The sequence below is a fragment of the Entelurus aequoreus genome, linkage group LG04, assembly GCF_033978785.1.
Source record: "Entelurus aequoreus isolate RoL-2023_Sb linkage group LG04, RoL_Eaeq_v1.1, whole genome shotgun sequence".
Taxonomy (NCBI): Eukaryota; Metazoa; Chordata; class Actinopteri; order Syngnathiformes; family Syngnathidae; genus Entelurus; species Entelurus aequoreus.
This window is the reverse complement of record NC_084734.1, coordinates 79186839-79212578: the sequence shown is the minus strand read 5'-3', so window position 1 is coordinate 79212578 and position 25740 is coordinate 79186839. Positions and strand designations below refer to the sequence as shown.

Here is a 25740-nt window from a genome sequence, read left to right as displayed (position 1 = left end):
ATCTATCTTATAATGCGGGGTACAAAATACCGTATTGTCTAGACTTTAGGGCACACTTAAAATCTTTCTTTCTTTTTTTTAAATTGTATGTTTTAAAAATGTACGTATTAATTCTGGTTGTGCTGACTGACCTTGAAACACTTCCATTGGGTACATGGTATAATCATAAGTGTGACCAGTAGATGGCAGTCACACATAAGAGATTCGTGTGGACTGCAGGTTGACGCCCCCTGTTAACAAAATGACGCTAGCAAGTACTGGTAAGCAAGCAAGCCCAAAACGTTGATGTTTCATTGAGAATACAGAACATTACACACGGTCAAAAATCTGTCAAAATGTTTTAGTACAACTTTGGTAAGCTATGGAGCCGGGGATTGTCGGCGCATGACGGCTACCATAGTCAGATGTACTGTGCTTCAACATACGGTTATTATGATGGTGTGTGGATAAGGACCCCAAAATGGCATCTATTAGAAGACATATTATCTGGCGTTTTGTTTAATGCAAAACCAACATTTCTTACCTATTGGTACCTCTGTTATCTATTTGGATCTGCATATGTCCCGAAAATTTGCGCCATTGTAATCCGCCGTAGTCAAAAAGCTATTTCTTATTCTCCATCCTCTCACTTTTACCATCATATTTATACATATCTTATTTGCTGATGTTGTTCTGTTATTGTTGTTGTTGTTGTTATTGTTGTTGTGTTTGCTGATGTTGTTGTCTCTCTGTCTTATTCCCCTCTTGTCCCCCGCGATTTCCCCCTTTGTCTTCCTTTTTTTCTCTTTCTATCCCCTCCTGCTCTGCCCGGCTGCACCAAATAATAATATAAATCCATTTAATATCTCACTTATGGGAAGGGTTTCTACCGTGAAAATGATGGTCTTGCCTAGGGTTGATTATCTCTTTTCAATGATTCCAACCAAAACTTCTCAAATCTGGTTTAAATCACCAGACTCACACATCAATCAGTTTCTTTGGAAGAGTAAACCAGCACGAATCGCCTAAAACTTTACAAAAACCCAAAGAATACGGGGGTCTAGAACTCCCAAACTTTTCATATTACTTCCTTGCAAATAAACTACAATATATATTAAAATGGACCAATCCCACTTTATTAAATAGTTTATGGTTAGAAATTGAACAATCACTTAGCCAGGAGATCCCATTTCTAACTTGCCCTTTATTAACCAAATTCTCCGAAAACACAACTGCTTCAAAAGTATTAATATACGCACTACCTTAACAGCTTGGTGGGAGTTTTTGAAATAACTGGATCCCCGCTCACTCCCTGTCAATTTACGCCTATTTGGAATAATCCTGATTTTCTTTTAAACAAGAAGCCATTGAACTTTCCAACATGGTATGATAAAGGAGTCAGATGTCTTGGGGATATCATCAATGCAAACAGTTTTATCTCTTTTAAAAGTTTAATAACACAATATGCAATCAATCCTAATAAATTCCTAGAATATATACAAATCAAATCTGTAATTAGCGCAAGATTCAACAAAACAACATGGGAAAGTAATCCTACGACCGAGAAAGGAAAAAAAAAGAAAAAAAAATCCATTTAATAAAGTCAAATACAAATAAGGCAAGAAGAGAAGTATCCCACACTTTTCTTTTGTAAAGTAAATTTGTACAGCCAATATGGGCATCTACAGTCAACTATATGATTTCCCTGAATAGCTAGACAGGAAAAAAAACCTAACAAAAAAACCAAACTATTATGCAAAACCAACTTTTCTTACCTATTGGTACCTCTGTTGTCTATTTGGATCTGCATATGTCCTGAAAATGTGTGTGCTTCCGCCATTGTAATTTGCCGTAGTCAATAAACTCCTTCTTATTCTCCATCCTTTTGTTGTGGGGCATTCATCCTCCCCCTGTTGCCATTTCTAATATAAAGTAGCGTACAGTTCTAACTTATATCTGTCAGTAGACTCGCTATGGAAGTGCTAAAAACTCCCGGCACAACAAAGATGACGAGGAGGGTTGAAGATCGCATCTTGAAAAGACGGTCAGAAAGCAGCCGGAAGATGGTCTGTAAAACATGATCTATTCACATTTTGACCAAAGAACCACAATTACATGCTACGTAGACCACAAGGAAGTGTTTTCCATGTAGACAAAAAAAATCATAATGACACTTTCAATGCTCCTCATACTCGGTGGGCCTTTGGTATGAAAATAGACATGAATAGACCCGCTCATGGGCAGTGCACTTTATAATCTGGTGCGTCCTATGGTCTGAAAAACACGATTTTGCACAATGACAACGTTTTTTGTGTGGCTTTTGAATAAACTATTAACTTGTGATTCATTGTAATTGACTTTCAGCTTTAATTTAAACATATGGCATTTACTGTTGCCAAAAGAATTGTAAACAATCATTTTTAACACATGCATTACAAATTGTGCCTAAATACTTCTGACTAGTGTTGTAACGATACCAATATTTTGGTACCGATGCCGGTACTAAAATTATTTCGATACTTTGCTGTACTTTTTGGTACTTTTCTAAATAAAGATGACTACAAAAAATTGCATTATTGGCTTTATTTGGGGTCACCCAAACAATTTTGTGGAGTAGCCTTCATTTCTAAGAACAAGAATAGACTGTCGAGTTTCAGATGAAAGTTCTCTTTTTCTGGCCATTTTGAGCGTTTAATTGACCCCACAAATGTGATGCTCCAGAAACTCAATCTGCTCAAAGGAAGGTCAGTTTTGTAGCTTCTGTAACGAGCTAAACTGTTTTCAGATGTGTGAACATGATTGCACAAGGCTTTTCTAATCATCAATTAGCCTTCTGAGCCAATGAGCAAACACATTGTACCATTAGAACACTGGAGTGATAGTTGCTGAAATGGCCTCTATATACGTATGTAGATATTGCACCAAAAACCAGACATTTGCAGCTAGAATAGTCATTTACCACATTAGCAATGTATAGAGTGTATTTCTTTAAAGTTAAGACTAGTTTAAAGTTATCTTCATTGAAAAGTACAGTGCTTTTCCTTCAAAATAAGGACATTTCAATGTGACCCCAAACTTTTGAACGATAGTGTATGTATATATATTCTATATTTTATATGTTTCTTATTGCAGTTAAGTCCTTAAATAAATAAAATAAACTAGTCTTTTAGTAGTAAATAAACAAACAAAGGCTCCTAATTTGTCTGCTGACATGCAGTAACATATTGTGTCATTTATCATTCTATTATTTTGTCAACATTATTAAGGACAAGTGGTAGAAAATTAATTATTAATCTACTTGTTCATTTACTGTTAATATCTGCTTACTTGCTCTTTTAACATGTTCTATCTACACTTCTGTTAAAATGTAATAATCACTTATTCTTCTGTTGTTTGGATGCTTTGCATTAGTTTTGGATGATACCACAAACTTGGGTATCAATCCAATACCAAGTCGTTACAGGATCATACATTGGTCATATTCAAAGTCCTCATGTGTCCAGGGACATATTTCCTGAGTTTATAAACATAATATACATTTTTAAAAACGAAAGAAGATGTAATGATTAGGTATGTCCGATAATGGCTTTTTTGCCGATATCCGATATTCCCACATTGTCCAACTTTTAATTACCGATACCGATATCAACCGATACCGATATATACAGTCGTGGAATCAACACATTATTATGCCTAATTTGGACAACCAGTTATGGTGAAGATTAGGTCCTTTTTAAAAATAATAATACAATAAGATAAATGAATCAAAAACATTTTCTTGAAAAAAAAGAAAAGTAAAACAATATAAAAACAGTTACATAGAAACTAGCAATGAATGAAAATGAGTAAAATTAACTGTTAAAGGTTAGTACTATTAGTGGACCAGCAGCACCCACAATCATGTGTGCTTACGGACTGTATCCCCTGCAGACTGTATTGATCTATATTGATATATAATGTAGGAACCAGAATATTAATAACAGAAAGAAACAACCCATTTGTGTGAATGAGTGTGAATGAGTGTAAATGGGGGAGGGAGGTTTTTTGGGTTGGTGCACTAATTGTAAGTGTATCTTGTGTTTTTTATGTTGATTTAATTAAAAATAAATATTTTTTTAAAAACCAGATACCGATAATAAAAAAACCGATACCGATAATTTCCGATTTTACATTTTAAAGCATTTATCCGCCAATAATATCGGCAGGCCGATATTATCTGACATCTCTAGTTATGATGCCAAAAAATATCGACGTAATTATAGTAGTATCGACTACATACCTGCCTGTACTTGGTATCATTACAGTGGATGTTAGGTGAAGATCCACCCATGCAATGTGTTTACATTTTGACGCCGGTGAGCTACGGTGTGTAGTGCAGCATGTTTAGCTATTCCTCGTCCTGCAGGGATGATACTTGTAAGAAGCTTACTTTATTTGTCACCGTGGAGACCAGAATTGGGGATTTACAAGTAGCTAAAACACTGCCGACGTCGGATGGACGTTAGCCGCTAGCTAGCTAGCCATGTCTTAAAGCAGTGGTCCCCAACCACCGGGCCGTGGCCCGGTACCGGTCCGTTGACCGATTGGTACCGGGCCGCACAAGAAATAATAAAAATAAATAAATAAATAAATTAAAAATTAAAAAATTTTTAAAAATTAAATCAACATAAAAAACACAATATATACATTATATATCAATATAGATCAATACAGTCTGTAGGGATACACTCCGTAAGCACACATGATTGTATTTCTTTATGACAAAAAAAAATAAAAATCAAATAATCTACCCCCCCGGTCCGTGGGACAAATTTTCAAGCGTTGACCGGTCCGCAGCTACAAAAAGGTTGGGGACCACTGTCTTAAAGCACCTCTTCCTGAGGACGTTTCAGTGTTAGAGCTTCACCTTTATCGTTAGTTTTTAAGCCAAAATGCGTCCGTTCTCCCTTTTTTGTCTACACACTGTGTCTGCTGGTAAGTACTCAGTGATTGTGTGCCGCCGAACATGCTCCTCTGCTCGTAAACCAGCAATGACGAGACGTGAAAATGATTCATTAGTATCGCGGTACTATACTAATACCGGTATACCGCACAACCCTATTCTGCACTGCAAAAACTGAAATCTAAGTAAGAATAAATATCTCAAATAAGGGTGATATTTGCTTATTTTCTGTCTGATAAGATAATTCTTCTCACTAAGCAGATTTTATGTTAGAGTGTTTTACTTGTTTTAAGGGTTTTGGTCCTAAATGATCTCAGTAAGATATTGCAGCTTGTTGCTGAGATTTGATGACCTTTACTGAGTGAAACATGCTTAAGACTAGAATATCAACTGTTGCAAAGCTGTGTCATCAACACTCACAAGTATAAAACTACTTTTTTAAAGTAATCATTTCTTATTTCAAGCATGAACAAAAAAAAATCATGATTTTGACACGACTGTGTCTCATAATTAAAACAGATGACAGCCAAATGGACTTTGCTGTTTTATTTTCGATGAAACAATAGAAAATACGTAGTCATAAAGTAGTACAGTTGGCACAGTACAGTAAACTGACAGATAATATTTAAACATTTAACATGTGACATTTCAAACAATTTTGAACAGAAATATTTCATGCACATTTAGATGAATTCTTCAAAATTACAATTAAAACTGATTTGGTTGATTTGGCTGTATATATGCGCACTAATTGACTGAAAGAGCACGCACTTGGCGCGATGATGTCATGTTATCGATGGAAAAATGCATTTTTAGACCATATGATTTGCCTGAGCGGCTAGGAGACCCCGAGAGTAACAAGCGGTTGCCTTGTTGCTTTTCCATTAAGAACAATAAACTAGTTTTTAGTATAAGTTTGCTCGTTTCAAGAAATGTAATGCTGAGCGCATATCATTATGTCAAGATAATGGCACTAGCATTTACTTCATTTAAGAATATTTTTCAACATATTGAGCAAAAAGGTCTCTTTTTTTTCTACCAAGAAAAGTGCACTTGTTATTAGTGAGAATATATTTTTTTAAAGGTATTTTTGGGTTCATTGAGGTTAGCTAATTTTACTTGTTTTGGAAAGTCTTGACAAGTCAAATTTTCTTCTTCTATTGGCAGATAATTTTGCTTAGTTCAAATAAAATACCCCTAATTTTTGTATTTTTTTTTTTCTTCTTGTTTTTGAACACTGACTTTTTGCAGTGTGGACCTAGCTGTATAGGTTCTGCATTTATTAATATGTCGTAGGCTCTCGCCGTGCTCATTAGAAGATAAACCTTGTGAAATATCCTAATGATAATGAGGAGATAGGAGAGAACAGCACATTTGCATGTTCAATTAGTGCCAGCGCCATGCCAGATAGATAATCATCAGCACTGGCTAATGTCCTTGCGTCAGAACTTCCTCAGCTGCTATTTTGTATTGAAGCCAGGGTTGGGGGGGGGGAACGGATGACGGACACATACCGTAGCTCCCCCGCGGTGGGAAAACAACTGTTGATCGACATTTAACAAGCTGGTCAAAAAAAAAAAAAAAGCTGTCCTGCCGAGGGAGGCGACATTTTTAATGACCATTCCTGCCTCCCAAGTGCGGCTCGATTGTATAGGGAGGCCATCTTATTAACGGTGAGACGCGGCAGAGACGAAGGGAAGGAGGGACACGTGGCGAGGAAGCGTGTGGCCCTCGCACGCTTTTACTGTCGGCGAAGGCAGGGAGACAGATGGGTGCAGCGAAGAGGGGATTAGATGGAGGAGGCAGGGCAGGAACCTGGGTCTGAAAATATATATATATATATATATATATATATATATCAGCCCTCACGAGAGGATGTCCACACTGCAAAAAGTCAGTGTTCAAAAACAAGAAAAAAAACAACAAAAATTTGGAGTTTTTTATTAAATTAAATTATCTGCCAATGGAACAAGAAAATTTGGCTTGTCAGACTTTCCAAAACAAGTAAAATTAGCTAACCTCAATGAACCCCAAAAATACCTTAAAATAAGTATATTCTCACTAATAACAAGTGCACTTTTCTTGGTAGAAAAAAAAAGAGACCTTTTTGCTTAATATGTTGAAAAATATTCTTAAATGAAGTAAATGCTAGTGCCATTATCTTGACTGATTGATTGAGACTTTTATTAGTAGGTTGCACAGTGAAGTACATATTCCGTACAATTGACCACTAAATGGTAACACCCGAATAAGTTTTTCAACTTGTTTAAGTCGGGGTCCACTTAAATTGATTCATGATACAGATATATACTATCATATATACTATCATCATAATACAGTCATCACACAAGATAATCACATTGAATTATTTACATTATTTACAATCAGGGGTGTGGAGGGGGTGGGGGGTAGGATATGGACATCAAGTAGTGGACATAGAGAGAGAGAGAGAGAGAGAGAGAGAGAGAGAGAGAGAGAGAGAGAGAGAGAGAGAGAGAGAGAGAGAGATCAGAAGGCATAAGAAAAAGAAAAAGTATCTGCATTTGATTGTTTACATTTGATTATTAGCAATCCGGGGAGGGTGTTAGTTTAGGGTTGTAGCTGCCTGGAGGTGAACTTTTATTGCGGTTTTGAAGGAGGATAGAGATGCCCTTTCTTTTATACCTGTTGGGAGCGCATTCCACATTGATGTGGCATAGAAAGAGAATGAGTTAAGACCTTTGTTAGTTCGGAATCTGGGTTTAACGTGGTTAGTGGAGCTCCCCCTGGTGTTGTGGTTATGGCGGTCATTTACGTTAAGGAAGTAGTTTGACATGTACTTCGGTATCAGGGAGGTGTAGTGGATTTTATAGACTAGGCTCAGTGCAAGTTGTTTAACTCTGTCCTCCACCTTGAGCCAGCCCACTTTGGAGAAGTGGGTAGGAGTGAGGTGGGATCTGGGGTGGAGGTCTAGAAGTAACCTGACTAGCTTGTTCTGAGATGTTTGGAGTATAGATTTGAGGGTTTTGGAGGTGCTAGGGTACCAGGAGGTGCATGCGTAATCGAAAAAGGGTTGAACGAGAGTTCCCGCCAGAATCCTCAAGGTGCTTTTGTTGACCAGAGAGGAAATTCTGTAGAGAAATCTCGTTCGTTGGTTAACCTTTTTGATTACCTTTTTAGTATAAGTTTGCTGGTTTCAAGAAATATCATTATGTTTGACATAATGATATTTCTTGAAACCAGCAAACTTATACTAAAAACTAGTTTATTGTTCTTAATGGAAAAGCAACAAGGCAAGCGCTTGTTACTCTCGGGGTCTCCTAGCCGCTCAGGCAAATCATATTGTCTAAAAATGCATTTTTCCATCGATAACATGACATTATCGCGCCAAGTGCGTGCTCTTTCAGTCAATTATATACAGCCCGGCCCCCGGCCGGAATTTTTTTAATTGTAATTTTGAGGAATTTATCTGAATGTGCATGAACTATTTCTGTTCAAAATTGTTTGAAATGTCAAATGTTGAAATATTAACTGACAGTTTACTGTACTGTGCCAACTGTACTACTTTATGAGTACCTGTTTTCTATTGTTTCATTGAAAATAAAACAGCAAAGACATTTTGGCTGACATAATTGTGTCAAAATCATGATTTCTTTTTTCATGCTTGAAATAAGAAATGATTACTTTAAAAAAGTAGTTTTATACTTGTGAGTAGGGATGTCCGATAATGGCTTTTTGCCGATATCCGATATTCCGATATTGTCCAACTCTTTAATTACAGATACCGATATCAACCGATAACAATATCAACCGATATATGCAGTCGTGGAATTAACACATTATTATGCCTAATTTGGACAACCAGGTATGGTGAAGATAAGGTCCTTTTTAAAAAAAATTGTAAAATAAGATAAATAAATTAAAAACATTTTCTTGAATAAAAAAGAAAGTACAACAATATAAAAACAGTTACATAGAAACTAGTAATGAATGAAAATTAGTAAAATTAACTGTTAAAGGTTAGTACTATTAGTGGACCAGCAGCACGCACAATCATGTGTGCTTACGGACTGTATCCCTTGCAGACTGTATTGATATATATTGATATATAATGTAGGAACCAGAATATTAATAACAGAAAGAAACAACCCTTTTGTGTGAATGAGTGTAAATGGGGGAGGGAGGTTTTTTGGGTTGGTGCACTAATTGTAAGTGTATCTTGTGTTTTTTATGTTGATTTAATTAAAAAAAAACAAAAAAACAGAAAAAAACGATCCCGATAATAAAAAAAACGATACCGATAATTTCCGATATTACATATTAACGCATATATACATACATCTCTACTGTTGATGTGTTGATGACACAGCTTTGCAACAGTTCATATTCTAGTTCCAAGCATGTTTTACTCAATATAGGTCATCAAATCTCAGCAACAAGCTGTAATATCTTACTGAGATCATTTAGGACTAAAACACTTAAAACAAGTAAAACACTCTAACATAAAATCTGCTTAGTGAGAAGAATTATCTTATCAGACAGAAATTTAGCAAATATCACCCTTATTTGAGATATTTAATCTTACTTAGATTTCAGTTATTGCAGTGCAGGCAAGTTGGGCAGAAAAGGGGGGTGGGTTGTGATGGATGTACCCAATGACGGGCGCCATCGGCACGCCCACATGGAGACGCCAGCAAGGCCAGGCCAGAGGAGCAGGCAATCAAAGAGAGGCCGCGGGGCTAGGACGATATAGGAGGATCCAGCTTATTAAATAGGCTTCGGGAGGTGCATGGAGCATCTCAAGTAAGTTGTCACCCTGCCACCTAAAGGACTGTGCACCACATAAAAAAAATTAAAAAAAAGTCTACGCTCTGTTCGCAGCCATGACAGGCTGTGTACAGTGCGAGTGGGATTACTGTCATTAGATGCACACACACACACACACACACACACACACACACACACACACACACACACACACACACACACACACACACACACACACACACACACACACACACACACACACACACACACACACACACACACACACACACACACACACACACACACACACACACACCAACAGGGATATCCAAAACAAAAGTGTCATCCCTGATTTACCTCTCTAACCGGGGGTCTCATTATCCCGCATCTGAGCCACACAAGGAAGAGAAAGCCTGCGTGTGAGTGCGCCGGTATCCCATGGTGTCATATCGGATCATATTCTCCCGAGGGCCGAATTCGGTTAGACTGGACCGACTTCACGCCGCAACCTCCAAAGTCGAATGCTCCTGAAGTTGTGCGTGATAATACCTCTCTAAAGTGGCGCTGCGGAGGTCGCACCGACGTGGAAAACCGCCCCACGCGCATGTCTTGAGCTGTGTGTGACGCCATAAGGATGCATTGCTTTTTTGTTGTGACGCATGGAGGTACAAGTGATGGAAAAACCTGAACAACAAAAACCATAAAATCAGAAATAGACAATATTGCAATGTGAAGGTGAGTAGCAGCTATAGTAATTAGTCCCAACGACAGTCACACACACACACTGGGTGTGGTGAAATGTGTCCTCTGCATTTGACCCATCCCCATGTTCACCCCCTGGGAGGTGAGGGGAGCAGTGAGCAGCAGCATACGCCGCGCTCGGGAATCATTTTGGTGATTTAACCCCCAATTTCAACCCTTGATGCCGAGTGCCAAGCGGGGTCCCATTTTTTTGTAGTCTTTGGTATGACTCGGCCGGGGTTTGAACTCACAACCTCCCAGTTTCAGGGCGGACACTCTAACCACTAGGCCACTGAGCTGGGCATTGGGCATAATAACCAATGAATGAAAGAGTTTGGTCAACTATATGCTATTGTGTGTAAATTGGAACCGGCAGCGGCACTGTTGATTCTATCTCAACAACATAATATCACAAGACTATTTCATCTCTACAGGCCTGTTTCATGAGGGGTTTCCTCAATCCTCAGGAGATTTTTTCCAAAAAATCTCCTGAGGATTGAGGAAAGCCCTCATGAAACAGGCCTGTAGAGATGAAATAGTCTTGTGATTTTTTCCCACACATACATATTATGCTCTACCACGGTATCGAGCACTATTTTTTGGATAATCTAATTAAGACATATATATATATATATATATATATATATATATATATATATATATATATATATATATATATATATATATATATATATATATATTTTTTTTTTTTTTTAGGGTTGTACTGTATACCGGTATTAGTATAGCTACTAATGACTCATATTCGGTACTATACCGCCTCTGAAAAGTACCGGTCCGCCGGACAAACTTGCAATAAGAAACATATCTCTAAAGGCCTACTGAAATGCGATTTTCTTATTTAAACGGGGATAGCAGGTCCATTCTATGTGTCATACTTGATCATTCCGCGATATTGCCATATTTTTGCTGAAAGGATTTAGTAGAGAACATCGACGATAAAGTTCGCAACTTTTGGTCGCTGATAAAAAAAGCCTTGCCTGTACCGGAAGTAGCAGACGATATGCGCGTGACGTCACAGGTTGTGGAGCTACTCACATCTGCACATTGTTTACAATCATGGCCACCAGCAGTGAGAGCGATTCGGACCGAGAAAGCGACGATTTCCCCATTAATTTGAGCGAGGATGAAAGATTTGTGGATGAGTAAAGTCAGAGTGAAGGACTTAAGGGCAGTGGGAGCGATTCAGATAGGGAAGATGCTGTGAGAGGCGGGTGGGACCTGATATTCAGCTGGGAATGACTAAAACAGTAAATAAACACAAGACATATATATACTCTATTAGCCACAACACAACCAGGCTTGTATTTAATATGCCCCAAATTAATCCAGCATAACAAACACCTCCCCCCTCCCGTCCATATAACCCGCCAATACAAATCAAACACCTGCACAACACACTCAATCCCACAGCCCAAAGTACCGTTCACCTCCCCAAAGTTCATACAGCACATATATTTACCCAAAGTTACGTACGTGACATGCACATAGCGGCACGCACGTACGGGCAAGCGATCAAATGTTTGGAAGCCGCATCTGCGTACTCACGGTACCGCGTCTGCATATCCAACTCAAAGTCCTCCTGGTAAGAGTCTCTGTTGTCCCAGTTCTCCACAGGCCAATGGTAAAGCTGGACTGTCATCTTTCGGGAATGTAAACAATAAAACATTGGCTGTGTTCGTGTTGCTGCAGCCGGCCAAAATACACCGCTTCCCACCTACAGCTTTCTTCTTTGCTGTCTCCATTGTTCATTGAACAAATTGCAAAAGATTCACCAACACAGATGTCCAGAATACTGTGGAATTTTGCGATGAAAACAGACGACTTAATAGCTGGCCACAATGCTGTCCCAAAATGTCCTCTACAATCCGTGACTTCACACGCAGGCGTCATCATACCGAGACGTTTTCAGCAGGATATTTCGCGCGAAATTTAAAATTGCACTTTAGTAAGCTAACCCGGCCGTATTGGCATGTGTTGCAATGTTAAGATTTCATCATTGATATATAAACTATCAGACTGTGTGGTCGGTAGTAGTGGCTTTCAGTAGTACTGTAAGATTTTTTGTTCAAATAAAGCCAATAATGCCATTTTTTGTGGTCCCCTTTATTTAGAAAAGTATCGAAAAGTACTTATATATATATATATATATATATATATATATATATATATATATATATATATATATATATATATATATATATATATATATATATATATATATATATATATATATATATATATATATATACCGAAAAGTATCAAAATAATTTTGTTACCGGTACCAAAATATTGGTATCGGGACAACACTATATATATATATATATATATATATATATATATATATATATATATATATATATATATATATATATATATATTTTAAGGGTGTGGGAAAAAATCGATTCAAATTCGAATTGCGATTTCTCACATTGTGCGATTTAGAATCGATTCTCATTTTTTTTTAAATCGATTTTTTTTTATTTTTTTATTTTTAATTTTTATTTTTGTTTTTAATTGTATTTTTTATTTTTTTATTAATTAATTCCACAAAACAATACACAGCAATACCATAACAATGCAATCCAATTCCAAAACCAAACCCGACCCAGCAACACTCAGAACTGCAATAAACAGAGCAATTGAGAGGAGACACAAACACGACACAGAACAAACCAAAAGTAGTGAAACAAAAATGAATATTATCAACAACAGTATCAATATTAGTTACAATTTCAACATAGCAGTGATTAAAAATCCCTCATTGACATCATTAGACTTTTATAAAAATAAAAAAAAGAACAATAGTGTCACAGTGGCTTACACTTGCATCACATCTCATAAGCTTGACAACACACTGTGTCCAATATTTTTACAAAGATAAAATAAGTCATATTTTTGGTCCATTTAATAATTAAAACAAATGTACATTATTGCAATCAGTTGATAAAACATTGTCCTTTACAATTATAAAAGCTTTTTACAAAAATCTACTACTCTGCTTGCATGTCAGCAGACTGGGGTAGATCCTGCTGAAATCCTATGTATTGAATGAATAGAGAATCCTTTTGAATCGGGAAAAAAATCGTTTTTGAATCAAGAATCGTGTTGAATTGAAAAAAAAAATCGATTTTGAATTGAATCGTGACCTCAAAAATCGATATTGAATCGAATCGTGGGACACCCAAAGATTTACAGCCCTAATATATATATATATATATATATATATATATATATATATATATATATATATATATATATATATATATATATATATATATATATATATATATATATATATATATATATATACTGTGTATATATATATATATATATATATATATATATATATATATATATACATATATATATATATATATATATATATATATATATATATATATATATATATATATATATATATATATATATACACAGTATATATATATATATATATATATATATATATATATATATATATATATATATATATATATATACACTACCGTTCAAAAGTTTGGGGTCACCCAAAACAATTTTGTGGAATAGCCTTCATTTCTAAAAAACAAGAATAGACTGTCGAGTTTCAGATGAAAGTTCTCGTTTTCTGGCCATTTTGAGCGTTTAAATGACCCCACAAATGTGATGCTCCAGAAACTCAATCTGCTCAAAGGAAGGTCAGTTTTGTAGCTTTTGTAACGAGCTAAACTGTTTTCAGATGTGTTAACATGATTGCACAAGGGTTTTCTAATCATCAATTAGCCTTCTGAGCCAATGAGCAAACACATTGTACCATTAGAACACTGGAGTGATAGTTTCTGGAAATGGGCCTCTATACACCTATGTAGATATTGCACCAAAAACCAGACATTTGCAGCTAGAATAGTCATTTACCACATTAGCAATGTATAGAGTGTATTTCTTTAAAGTTAAGACTAATTTAAAGTTATCTTCATTGAAAAGTACAGTGCTTTTCCTTCAAAAATAAGGACATTTCAATGTGACCCCAAACTTTTGAACGGTAGTGTATATATATATATATATATATATATATATATATATATATATATATATATATATATATATATATATATATATATATATATATATATATATATATATAAAAATGTATACTGTATGTATACATAAATTCTCGAGATAATAAAGGAGCAACGGCACATTGTTTTAAACTTCATATTTTGGCATCATATTATTTCGCAATAAATCAAACCCCACGTGTATTCTTAGCAAGATGCAGAATGTTATCATCAGGGAAACATCCTTACACAAATCTAGTACAAGACCACATGAAAGCAGGTGTGCTAATGTGATTATACTGAATATTCCATTTGATTATATATTTACTTCCAGATGCTTTTTAAATTCCATCCAGTTTGCTGTGTTTGCTTGGCAATGAGACAACTCTGTCAATTTTGGCTAGAGTCAGAAAACAATAAGGGAATAAAACAGGGAGAGAAGGAATGGAGGAGGAAGAGGTTATATAATGCAACCATTTTTCATCTTCAGGAATTATAATCTAGTGCCATCATTGTATAATTGCATATAAAATAAAACTACATTAAATCTGAACACGAGTATTGGCTTCCCATTTCCAACTTCCCAAGGACCTTTAAAACTTTTACTGGCTATTTTTTCCCATCACTGCCACACACAGTAGTGCACACCCATTCACCGGGAGAAAATATCACGTAATATCCTGTTTTACTAGGACGCAGAGGCGAAGCACCGGCAATATAATAACATGCTACATGAAGCGTAGCATTATAGAGTAGGAATAAAGCAGCTTTAATGGTAAAAATTAAATACGAAAACACCAATCATTCATCTGCTGAAAACGAGGTAATTATTAATATTAATGCAAATGGGGTGTGCAAACACATCATGAATTCTTAAAATGTTTGTTAGTGGGGAAAAAGAGCCCCTTTAAATAGATTTTGGTCTGCAACAAATTTAAAAAAAGATACAACATTGCCTATTGGAATAGAATAGAATAGAATAGAATATAAATTACTTTATTGATCCCTGGGGGAAATTCAGCACCACAGTTCACTCACAATAAACAAAAAACACTTAGGTATTCACATATCAAGGAGAGTAAAAAATAAAGATATGAAATAGCGTACACTCATATTGTCCCCTCACTTTCCTTCCGGTGCAAAAACAGCAAAAAAACAGCAGGTGCAACAACAGCAGTGCAAATAGCATTATATATGTGAATAATATAAATACGGCTATGGAATCGAATATAATTGTCCTATCACTATTCTTCTGGTGCAAAAAGACAGCAGTGCAACTAGCATTTTTTTTTACATGTGAATAATATAAGTACGGTCTAGTATACATTCAAGAACAGTCAACATGGAATGGGAGAGGATTCAGTTTTTAGCCTTCCGGTGCAAAAACAGCAGTGCAAAACAGCATTTTAAGTATGATTTATAATAAGTGATGACTATTTTCGAGTTGAATATATGCATTATACCCTCTGATTCAAGTACAGTCAAAATGGAATAGGATAGAATGTATACAGTCAGTCTTTAGCATTCCGGTGCAAAAACAGCAGTGCAAAACAAACATTTTAAGTATGATTTATATAAGTGATGACTATTTTCTAGTTTAATATATGCATTATACCCTCTGATTCAAGTACAGTCTAAATGGAATAGGATAGAATTGATCCAGTCAGTCTTTAGCCTTCCGGTGCAAAAACGGCAGTGCAAAACAGCATTTTAAGTAATGACTATTTTCCAGTTTAATATATGCATTATATATTAAATTATATACCAGTGTAGAACATCAACACCTTCCACTTTATCTGATACAAGGGTGATTTATTTGTTGTCGTCTACTTTATTGTTTATTGAATGGATCCCCATTAGCTGACGCCAAAGCGACTGCTAGTCTTCCTGGGGTCCATATAGGAGCAAACAAAATAAAAAATACAGAGAATACATGCATTACCAAACATTATACAAAGGAAAAATACAACATAAGATAAAAAAAGCTAGTTAAACCCAGTATTAAAAATTCACGTCATGTGGGCATCTGTAATAGGTGTATCTTCACAGCTGTCTTGAATGACAATTTACTTTGTGAGAGATTAATGTGAGATGGCAACCGATTCCAGAATGATATACATCTATACATAACTGTATGTTTGAGGAGATTGGTCCTGGGAGTAGGAAGTGCCTAATAGCCATTGCTGGCATTCCTAGTGTCATTTTAAAAACTGTTTGTAAAAGTAATCTGGTGATTGATCTAACATGATAGTTCTAAAGAACATAATGAGACTACAATGCATCTTTGGTTTAACAGACAACCAGGACAGGCGTGAATGCATAAATGAAATATTAGTGCGCAAAGAACATTTGAGTACCAGTCTAGCCGCTCTGTTCTGAACAAGTTGCAAAAGTTTGTTCAGGTCAGACTTAGTCAGAGCGGACCATATTATAGGACAGTAATGAAGATGACAGAAAACCAAGGACTGTATGACTTGACCCATTGTTGAGGATGTCAAGAAGGTGGAGCACTTCCTGACCATGGCTAAACCTCTTCTCATTTTCATTAAAATACCATCAATATGATCGGACCATGACAGTTGACTGTCTAATAGCAGACCAAGCAGTTTTGCTTTTTTAACCTGCTCAATAGTTACAAACCCTGTTTCCATATGAGTTGGGAAATTGTGTTAGATGTAAATATAAACGGAATACCATGATTTGCAAATAATTTTCAACCCATATTCAGTTGAATATGCTACAAAGACAACATATTTGATGTTCAAACTGATAAACATTTTTTTTTTGCAAATAGTCATGAACTTTAGAATTTGATGCCAGCAACACGTGACAAAGAAGTTGGGAAAGGTGGCAATACATACTGATAAAGTTGAGGAATGCTCATCAAACACTTATTTGGAACATCCCACAGGTGTGCAGGCTAATTGGGAACAGGTGGGTGCCATGATTGGGTATAAAAACAGCTTCCCAAAAAATGCTCAGTCTTTCGCAAGAAAGGATGGGGCGAGGTACACCCCTTTGTCCACAACTGCGTGAGCAAATAGTCAAACAGTTTAAGAACAACGTTTCTCAAAGTGCAATTGCAAGAAATTTAGGGATTTCAACATCTACGGTCCATAATATCATCAAAAGGTTCAGAGAATCTGGAGAAATCACTGCACGTAAGCAGCATGGCCGGAAACCAACATTGAATGACCGTGACCTTCGATCCCTCAGACGGCACTGTATCAAAAACCGACATCAATCTCTAAAGGATATCACCACATGGGCTCAGGAACACTTCAGAAAACCACTGTCACTAAATACAGTTGGTCGCTACATCTGTAAGTGCAAGTTAAAGCTCTACTCTGCAAAGCGAAAGCCATTTATCAACAACACCCAGAAACGCAGCTGGCTTCTCTGGGCCCGAGATCATCTTAGATGGACTCATGCAAAGTGAAAAAGTGTTCTGTGGTCTGACGAGTCCACATTTCAAATTGTTTTTGGAAATATTCGACATCGTGTCATCCAAAGGGGAAGCGAATCATCCAGACAGTTATCGACACAAAGTTTAAAAGCCAGCATCTGTGATGGTATGGGGGTGTATTAGTGCCCAAGGCATGGGTAACTTACACATCTGTGAAGGCACCATTAATGCTGAAAGGTACATACAGGTTTTGGAATAACATATGCTGCCATCTAAGCGCCGTCTTTTTCATGGACGCCCCTGCTTATTTCAGCAAGACAATGCCAAGCCACATTCAGCACGTGTTACAACAGCGTGGCTTCGTAAAAAAAGAGTGCGGGTACTTTCCTGGCCCGCCTGCAGTCCAGACCTGTCTCCCATCGAAAATGTGTGGCGCATTATGAAGCGTAAAATACAACAGACCCCGGACTGTTGAACGACTGAAGCTCTACATAAAACAAGAATGGGAAATAATTCCACTTTCAAAGCTTCAACAATTAGTTTCCTCAGATCCCAATCGTTTATTGAGCGTTGTTAAAAGAAAAGGTGATGTAACACAGTGGTGAACATGCCCTTTCCCAACTACTTTGGCACGTGTTGCAGCCATGAAATTCTAAGTGAATTATTATTTGCAAAAAAACAATAAAGTTTATGAGTTTGAACATCAAATATCTTGTCTTTGTAGTGCATTCAATTGAATATGGGTTGAAAAGGATTTGCAAATCATTGTATTCCGTTTATAATTACATCTAACACAATTCCCCAACTCATATGGAAACGGGGTTTGTAGATCTGACATTGAAATATGAAGCTGAGGGTCATCAACAAGCATATGCCTGGATCCAAAAAGAATGCTTTTTGTTTTGTCAATATTCACAACAAGTTTACTATCATTTACCCAGCGTGACACTCTCTCCAGGTCCTGATTTAAGTTATTTTCTAGGTCATTTAAGGTAGAGGCAGTACTGTACAGAGTTGTGTCATCTGCATACATAACCATATTGGTGTTTGTTGTAACACAGTCTACTTTCATGTGATAAACAGTAAAAGCATCTTCTGTTCCTAACCTTGCGTGTCCCAACTACCTTGTTAGCGGCTTGTTTACAAGCAAAGGATGTGCAATGCTAGGATTTCTCATTTGGAATATTAACCAGCACGTAAACATAGCTTTATGACACAATGGATGCAAGAAAAAAAAGAAAAAAAACTACTTCAATTGGATGAGTAAGTGTGCGGATGGATGGAATAATTCAAGGTTAAGAACGATGCAGCTTCTGCATGGCTCTGCAGGGTGCAGCAGGAAGTTGACATTCTCGGCTGGATCCCACAGTGCTGCCTCGTTCCAATAAGCCGAAAGCAGAAATTACCTATAAGCATGGGGCTCCTCCTTAATTCAATGATGTATTAGGCAACTATGGCCATGAGGGATGTTTATTGCAAGTCTGGGTTAAGCACACATGCTGCATTTAGTATTAAGGACATGCAGTATATCACCATGAGGAAGCATTAAGGTAGCCTGGGGATAAACAACATTTACTATAAAGGGAAAGCATACCACGCTGAAATGCTCTTCCAAAGTGCATCATGTTTTAATCTTGTTCCCCCCCCCCCCCCCCCACAAAAAAAAAACATTGTACCCTCGGCTTCCGAAAGGCGGGGGATACAAGCAGAGCAGCAACGCATCACAGGACCCCCTGTGGTACTGAACAACACAATAATTGAAATGCAAACACCTGCTCCGTGCAACGTTCGTCATGCCGTACTGTACTTTACTCAAAGAATCCCTCACTGCCTTTGCCAGATTTTAAATATCAAGCAGCCTACATGCCAGCAGGCAGGGAGGTGCTCAACAGCTGCATCAGCACCCCTCCTACCCCAGTTTTTGACAGCGCCGTACCTTCAGAGTGGTGGGAAAGAGTCAGCAGGCTGACGCAGGACGCTCCGATGCCAGAACCGAACACAGTGATGCGATTAGAGTCTCCTCCGAAGAAGCCGATGTTCTCGCTGATCCATCTCAAAGCCTGGATCTGATCCAGTAGGCCGTAGTTCCCTTTAGCAGCCTGGTCCCCGGTACTGAGGAAGCCTGAAACACATGCAGATTAAGAGATTTGAAATGTACACTACACATCGTAGAGACATTGGGCCCCATTCAGCAATAAGTTCCTAACTTTTCCTCTTATTTTTCTTCCTAAGTGATTTCCTAAGAGGAGTCCATTCAAATTCATGATGTGTTCTTAAACGCCCAAATTGTTCCCACCTGCTGTTCTTAAACTGCTGAATGCCAAAAGGTTAGCGCGTGCGTGTCTATCATAATTTGCATACAAACACGCCCTTATTTCCCCAATATGCATATGTAAACTCCCTTAATACTGTAATTTGCATAGGTAAACGCTTGGGCTGTGAATCTTTGGGTGTCCCACGATTCGATTCGATATCGATTCTTGGGGTCACGATTCGATTCAAAATCGATTTTTTTTTCAATTCAACACAATTCTCGATTCCAAAACTATTTTTTCCCGATTCAAAAGGATTCTCTATTCATGGAATACATAGGATTTCAGCAGGATCTACCCCAGTCTGCTGACATGCAAGCAGAGTAGTAGATTTTTGTAAAAAGCTTTTATAATTGTAAAGGACAATGTTTTACCAACTGATTGCAATAATGTACATTTGTTTTAACTATTAAATGAACCAAAAATATGACTTATTTTATCTTTTTGAAAATATTGGACACAGTGTGTTGTCAAGCTTATGAGATGCGATGCAAGTGTAAGCCACTGTGACACTATTGTTCATGTTTTTTATAAATGTCTAATGATAATGTCAATGAGGGATTTTTAATCACTGCTATGTTAAAATTGTAACTAATATTGATACTGTTGTTGATAATATTAATTTTTGTTTCACTACTTTTGGTTTGTTCTGTGTCGTGTTTGTGTGTCCTCTCAATTGCTCTGTTCATTGCAGTTCTGAGTGTTTCTGGGTCGGGTTTGGTTTTGGAATTGGATTGTATTGTTATGGTATTGCTGTGTATTGTTTTGTTGGATTGATTAATTTGAAAAAAAAAATAATAATAATTGTAATAATTAAAAAAAAAAAAAAAAATTTTTTTTTAAATTTAAAAATGAGAATCGATTCTGAATCGCACAACGTGAGAATCGCGATTCAAATTCAAATCGATTTTTTCCCACACCCCTAGTAAACGCCCTAAATTCCCCATAGAAGGGCACAATTCCGGCGGAGAAGCCGAACATCAAACACAAGGAGAAAACACAAACAGATTACAGAAGACAAATTTGTATTATCCCGCGGGGGGAAATACATAATGTCCAAAACGTAAGTTTAAGAAAGGGTGGACCGCTCTCGGTAGCCTAAAGCAACTGTACAGTTTGCGCATGTTATATGGATCTTAGTAGTTTAGTTGCTTTTCAACTTTGTACAAGTAGACGCACTGCAGGACAGCTTGTATCAGAGCATTTATATCCGAGATTTTAGATGCGAGCCGATATAATCCGACTTCTTTTTTGCTGGAATCGGACCGTTATCAATATCGGATCGAACCCTTTAATATAATGTATCTGTATTTCTATATTGCCTCATTAGAGTCATGTGTGAGCTGGAGCTTATCCCAGCTGACACCCCTGGACTGGTCACCAGTCAATCACAGTACACATATGGACAAACAATCATTCACACTTACATTCACACCTATGGAGACTTTAGCATCTCCATTTAACGTGAGAGAAGTCTGAGTACAAAGAGCGAACCCACGCAAGCACAGGGAGAACATGCAAACTCCACACAGAACTGTTAACTGTTTCACTGAATTTGTCAAGCTATGCATTTCTTATTGTTTATATAAGTGGTTTTGTGTTTGCAGCAGGTGTTCTGTGAACATAATAATAGAGATGTGGGTCACCTGAAAACCCAAAATAAAATTTAAAAAAATTAAATACACACTAGTTTGGAATAATCAACATTTGTATATGGAGAAAAACACAGGAGGCTTTCAGTCAAATGGGACACGAATGTTTCATGTGCTATATGTTTCACAGTTCCACACTGTACTATGATTAAGTGGAATAAACCCTAAAGCATGGAATTGTCCTAAATAAGTAAAAATAAGACTCCAGTAGGACTCGTCCACCACCTTATCTGTGAAAACAGTGTGCCCAGACAAGAAGCTCCAATGATGCTTAAAATAACCAAAATACTGTACTGTAAATATTGCTTATTTTTTTTGGTTGAAGTTTATTGTCCGAACATGTATACCAGGGGTCCCCAAAACTTTTTGATTCGGGGGCCGCATTGGGTTAAAACAATTTGGTCTACATATATATATATAGTCAAGGTTTCTGTGGTTTATCCGTTATATAGTGCTCAATACTGGGGTAGAGCGGGCTATACGTTAGGACAGAAAAAACACAGAGGCTATATCATCCCTACAAGCCTGTTTCGCAGGTTTCCCTGCTCGTCAGGGGATTTTCTTCAAGTGTCTGTGGCTGTTACATGTATATATAGGGTACATTACATGGGGGTGTGGCCATTGTTGCACAATAGCGCCTTGCTTCTGATGAGACCAGTTCGTTGCGTTTGTTTAAAGTGGAAATGCTGGGGTGCTATATAATAAATAACGTTTCTTTCAGGCACAGGTTATATCTTTTAGCTGTACTGTTGTACGGTGAGCTAGATGCGACAATTCGCCATGTAATGGCGTGATCAAATAAAACAAAAAAAAATAAAATAAAATTGATGATGTCACATTATCGATGGGAAAATGCATTTTTAGACAATGTGATTTACCTTAGAGCAGTGGTTCTTAACCTTGCTGGAGGTACCGAACCCCACCAGTTTCATATGCACATTCACCGAACCCTTTTTTAGTGAAAAAATTGTTGTGTTTTTTTTTTTTTTTACTTTTTTTTCCAAATTCAAGACAAAGTTATATGTTTTTTTTACTTGTGCACAAAATGAACGCGCATGAACTTCACCTTGTTCAAAGAACAAAACCAACACAGTGCATGAAATCACAACAGATTACACACTTGCAAATCAGATGGAAAATTAGAGGGAACAATGTTTGGGGGTATCCATAATACTTAGACTTAGACTTTCTTTTTATTGTCATTCAAATTTGAACTTCACAGTACAGATACGCCAATAGGGAGAAGTTTTTATTTACACGATTAATTGATTGATTGAATGAAACTTTTATTAGTAGATTGCACAGTACAGTACACATTCCGTACGATTGACCACTAAATGGTAACACCCGAATAAGTTTTTCAACTTGTTTAATTAAATCGGGGTCCACGTTAATCAATTCATGAGTCTGTGTCTTGACTGCTGCGGCGGAGGCTCTGCCGAACCCCTGAGGCCGACTCTCCGAACCCCTAGGGTTCGATCGAACCCAGGTTAAGAACTTAGCTAGCCTTAGCAGCTAGGAGACACTGAGAGTAACACGCGGTAGAAAATGGATTAGAAAGGACATATTTAAAAAAATTAAAACATAATAATAATATTATAATATATATATATATATATATATATATATATATATATATATATATATATATATATTATATATATATATATATATATATATATATATATATATATATATATATATATATATACATATATATATATATATATATATATATATATTTTTTTTTTTAATTTCTTTATTTTTAACTTGGGACTTCCTGCGGGCCGGATTTTGGACGCTGGCGGGCCGTATCCGACCCGCGGGCCGTAGTTTGGGGACCCCTGACGTATACAATTTCAGTATGATATCATTTTTCTTCACACCACGTCTGAAAAGGAGCAGGAAGAAGCAGAGCTTGATCAATCCTACCCCTTTTCTACCTCATAGCGATTCCAGTACTAACGCATGTTCACTTCCTGTTTTTCATTTGTACATCATTTACATCAATTCATTTTGATTGCAATAGTTAAAGTGAAGTGAATTATATTTATATAGCACTTTACATAGTGAAACCCTATATATAACATTTAAACCAGTGTGGGTGGCACTGGGGGCAGGTGGGTAAAGTGTCTTGCCCAAGGACACAACGGCAGTGACTAGGATGACGGAAGCGGGGATCGAACCTGGAACCCTCAAGTTGCTGGCACGGCCACTCTACCAACCGAGCTGTATCGCCCCACAGTTAGTTATTTACTTAAATAGTTAAGTCAGTTATGATTCACATCATGAGATGAACAATATGTCATATTATTATCATGAATTTGCCTACATAGCTATTTACAGCTTGTGTACAATATCTTGTTGGAGGTTTTAAAAGCACTATATAACAGACTTTTTACTATTTCGTAATGCACAGAAGTGAGAAAGATATATGTGTTCTTGTCTCACATAGGGATTGTGGATCATAGGCAACATTCCAAAAAAGTTCAATTCCCCTTTAATCATGCACCTTCAACTTGAAAGGTTATCTGCTCAGCATTGTGCCGGGTGACAGCAGCGGTGAAATCATGACTTATGAGATGACAAGGTTGTTGGTAAAATAGGAGCGTGTGTGACCACATGTCATCTGACACCTGATGTAAAATCAATGGCATGTCTCCGCGGGTGAACACCCATCATCTGATATATTGATCAGTCCAGATGAAAACCTTATGGATTTTGGAAAACAAGCAGAGAGCAACAAGAGCATATTTTATCTTCATTTTTAACATTTTGACTTTCATTCGGATAGCATCCATGCATGCATTTTGTATAGTGAAGTAAAGTGCCCCATAAAAATCAACAGAAACCTGAAAAATTAGTTCTAGTTTTGAAAAAAAGTTCTTATTTTAGTATAAAACTGAACACTTTGAAAACACCATAATGTGTGTTTATATATATATATATATATATATATATATATATATATATATATATATATATATATATATATATATATATATATATATATATATATATATATATATATATATATATATATATATATATATTTATGAATGTTGTCTGTCTATCTGTGTTGGCCCTGCAATGAGGTGGCGACTTGTCCAGGGTGGGTCCCGCCTTCCGCCCGAATGCAGCTGAGATAGGCTCCAGCACCCCCCGCGACCCCAAAAGGGACAAGCGGTAGAAAATGGATGGATAAACGTATGGACACACCTTCTCATTGAATGCGTTTTCTTTATTTTCATGACTATTTACATTGTAGATTGTCACTGAAGGCATGACAACTATGAGTTGTGGAGTTATGTACTTAACAAAAAAAAAGATGAAATAACTGAAAACATGTTTTATATTCTAGTTACTTCAAAATAGCCACCCTTTGCTCTGATTACCGCGTTGCACACTCTTGGCATTCTCTCGACGGGCTTCAAGAGGTAGTCACCTGAAATGGTTTTCACTTCACAGGTGTGCTTGAAGCTCATCGAGAGAATGCCAAGAGTGTGCAGAAAAGTAATCAGAGCAAAGGGTGACTATTTCGAAGAAACTACACTATAGAACATGTTTTCAGTTATTTCACCTTTTTTTCTTAAGTACATAACTCCACATGTGTTCATTCATAGTTTTGATGCCTACAGGGACAATATACAATGTAAATAGTCATGAAAATAAAGAAAACCCATTGACTGAGGAGAAGGTGTGTCCAAAGTTTTGGCCTGTATTGTATATATATATATATATATATATATATATATATATATATATATATATATATATATATATATATATATATATATATATATATATATATATATATATATATAAAAAATATATATATATATATATATATATATATATATATATATATATATATATATATATATATATATATATATATATGTATATA

General features: G+C 36.5%; 1 protein-coding gene across 3 annotated transcripts in view; it reads right to left on the bottom strand.

Annotated features, from left to right (window-relative positions):
- Positions 1-25740, bottom strand: part of LOC133649045 (neuroligin-3) — a 647322-nt gene that overhangs the window by 252687 nt on the left and 368895 nt on the right. For all 3 annotated transcript variants that reach the window (XM_062045739.1, XM_062045740.1, XM_062045741.1), the window contains one exon: positions 19806-19991. In XM_062045739.1, coding sequence (XP_061901723.1) covers positions 19806-19991 — 186 coding nt within the window. The remainder of the gene's footprint in view (positions 1-19805; positions 19992-25740) is intronic.